The sequence below is a fragment of the Arachis duranensis genome, chromosome 3, assembly GCF_000817695.3.
Source record: "Arachis duranensis cultivar V14167 chromosome 3, aradu.V14167.gnm2.J7QH, whole genome shotgun sequence".
Taxonomy (NCBI): domain Eukaryota; kingdom Viridiplantae; phylum Streptophyta; class Magnoliopsida; order Fabales; family Fabaceae; genus Arachis; species Arachis duranensis.
Genome location: NC_029774.3, coordinates 105,306,891 through 105,309,781, shown reverse-complemented (window position 1 = coordinate 105,309,781; position 2,891 = coordinate 105,306,891). Strand labels below are relative to the sequence as shown.

The 2,891-nt window shown below is 29.7% G+C and overlaps 1 protein-coding gene across 1 annotated transcript; it reads right to left on the bottom strand.

Moving 5' to 3' along the window:
• Positions 1–1,698: 1,698 nt before the first annotated feature.
• On the bottom strand, positions 1,699–2,526 carry LOC107479966 (protein LURP-one-related 4). The gene is made up of 2 exons (XM_016100080.3): positions 2,267–2,526; positions 1,699–2,154 (listed from the first exon to the last, which is right to left on the bottom strand). The coding sequence occupies exons 1-2, from the start codon at positions 2,504–2,506 to the stop codon at positions 1,774–1,776; spliced, it is 621 nt and encodes a 206-aa protein (XP_015955566.1). The 5' UTR covers positions 2,507–2,526; the 3' UTR covers positions 1,699–1,773.
• Between the last annotated feature and the right edge of the window lie 365 nt (positions 2,527–2,891).

Sequence of the window (2,891 nt, the reverse complement as noted above, 5' to 3'; positions counted from 1 at the left end):
TGCTTTTGAAAGCACCTAGAGGGAGCTTTTCAAAGTTGGCCCGTGCTTTTCAAAATTTAAAAATCTAATATAACCTCATATGTTAACTAATTTTCAAATTTAATGTTTGCATTTATGTCTATTATAGTATTTTTAAATTTTAAAAACTATTTTACCAAACACAATTGATGTTACTTATGTTTATTAAAAGTTGTTTTTGATTTGATTTACCAAACATAAATGCTACAACTTTTAAAAAGCCATTTTTTAAAAGTTAACTTTTATAAGCTACTTTTAAAAAATAAAAGTTTTACCAAACTAAGCCTAAGACAAGCTTTGTCTATCGTCTTATTTATTGCAATAAATATTTTAAAAACAAAAAATTTTGAGACCAGCCGTTTCCAGTAATTTTAGTCGGTATTTAACCAATATAAATATTAAATTATTTTTGATAAATAAATACAAATTATATTTATTTATATATGTAAATATAAATATAAGTTATATATTTTTTATGTGTCAATCTTTATAAATAAGAGTATAAATTATTATTGATTAAATTTCAGTCTAAAATAATAATATTTGCTGAAATACTAATCATATATTATTGCTGTTTTTTTTAAAAAAAGTTGTGAGTAGCTAGTGATTTATGTTTTATAAATCCTTTTGGAATTCTATACAACAAATTTTAAATTGAAAAAAAATAATAAAAAAAGAAGAAAATAACGTTCATGCATAAAGATTCTCAAATATGCAGCGTATATGATAAGTAGATAATTTAAACCCAAAAACCAAAAGCCAAAAAAACTGGAAGAAGAAGGGATCAAGAAATTAAAGACACATGAGCATTAATTGTTTTGTTTTGGTTGCATATAGCATAGTAAGAAAGGAGTGTGGAGTTATTATGGAATTGAAGAAGAAGAGGGACCACAAGTATGTCGTTCTGCTTCTACATATATATGGAGGGAACACACCCTAACCCTAAGCCTAATATGGAGCTTTATGTATGTGCTGGAATGACAACAATAATACACATTTGACATGTCTAGGGGTTAGGGTGCAACAACAATGTAACATGTTCATGTCACACTCACACTTTACTCTTTTAATTTCATTTTTCTTTTCCTTCTTCCTTCTTCTATTTGCATCATTTTGTGAAACCCTTCTTTATGATGATGATATGATATGAAAAGCTCTAAAGACTAAGTCAAGTTCCACCAAAATAGAAAAATAATGGAAGTAGAGTTTTGGTTAGACGTTAAATCGGCTTCTGCTAATATTAGTATTTGAACATGTAAGATACATAGTATTAGAAGAAACACTTTCTTTTTCAATTCACATCATCTTTGTATTACTTTTGTCTCTAGTTATTCATAGCCGCCTGTGTGTACAGTAAACACGCTTTATTCGTTAATTAAAAGAAATTATTTTTCGATAAGATAATATAAGAAAAATAATAAAACTATCAGAATTTATTATTTTTTTGTTATTATTTAATTATTAATTTAATTTTTTTAATCTAGTAATCAAATAATATTTTATTATATACTTTTAAATATTAATAATTAATTAATAATAAAAAATAATAAATTCTGATGATCATATAACATTCTTCGTTAAATAATTTCTTTTCCCAGATAAGGGATACTATAAATTTTGATGATTTTTTAACGGTGTATTTCATAGTACACACTTACATTATATACAGAAACAGAGGCAAAATCTGAATATTACAAAACTTGTATGTGATGTTGAAAAATATACAAAAGCAGAGAATAGATAGAATTGAATAATTTACATTGTGCCGCATATCAATCCATATGCGGTAACCAAAGCCATAACAAGTGAATGATCTGTGTTAGGAGCCACATCCAAAGTTAGAACATCATTTCCCAAAACTACCCCTGACGATGAGTGCTTCTGCTTTGCCTCTGCAATGACATTTCCGTCTTTGTTTACTATCCGATATGCTGCTTCTTTCTCACTATTTCTCACTATGCAGTATTCAACACACCCTACCCTTATTTCGCACGCTACTTTCTCCTTCTTCTTCTTCTTCTTCATCATCATCATCTTCTTTCTCTTCACTTGGAACCATGGCCTCTCCTCAATATCACTACTACTGCTATTGCATGATCTGTACCCTTCCCATCGTCGTCCCAAAGCTATTAATCTCTGCAATAATAAATCAAACATACAACTTGGTTAATTAAAAAGAAGAAGAAGAAGAAGAAGAAGAATAATGAAGTTTAGTTATTAGTAATGAATGAATGAATGAATGAATTACCTTGTGTATGGTGCAGAGAACTCTGCCTCTAAGATCCATGAGGTTAACTTCTCTTGTACCTTTTCGGTCATAGTTATCGACACGGTACACTATGTCACCCTTGGAATCATACACAGTGCAACCATTGGAGTGGAACACTAACGATTTCATCCACAGTGTATATGTTTCTCCCTTTGCAGAAAGAGTAAGAGGAGGATTAGAAGGAGCAAGTTCTTGAGGGTGAATCTTGTTCTTCGCCATTATGATTATTATTATTGTGTCTGAAGGAGGATAAGTAAGGAGTGGTGTTAGAAGCAGCTTATTTATATAGCTATAGTTGGACCTACCCATTTGTCACTTACTGGAAGGAGTAATAATACTTTAACTGAAATTATTAGTGGATTAAAGAACCTCCGGATTAATTAAATTAATAGGGAGTGTGTAGTACTATATATATTGAATTAAAATATGAAATTGGCCGTTACAATCACGCTATTATGTATGGCTCAAGCACTAATCCATCTTTTGGGGATTAAACTTATATATATAACGCGTAGTTTACTGAGGTGACTAAAAGTGATTGGGTGCCAAATTCGGTTAAGTGGGGTTAGCTGAAGCCACTTACCTTTTCCAAATTCTATTATTC

Coding starts and splice junctions, on each gene's coding strand:
- LOC107479966 (XM_016100080.3), bottom strand. CDS start 2,506: ATGGCGAAGAACAAGATTCACCCTCAAGAACTTGCTCCTTCTAATCCT. Junction 2,155..2,266: donor TTCTCTGCACCATACACAAG/GTAATTCATTCA, acceptor TTATTATTGCAG/AGATTAATAGCTTTGGGACG.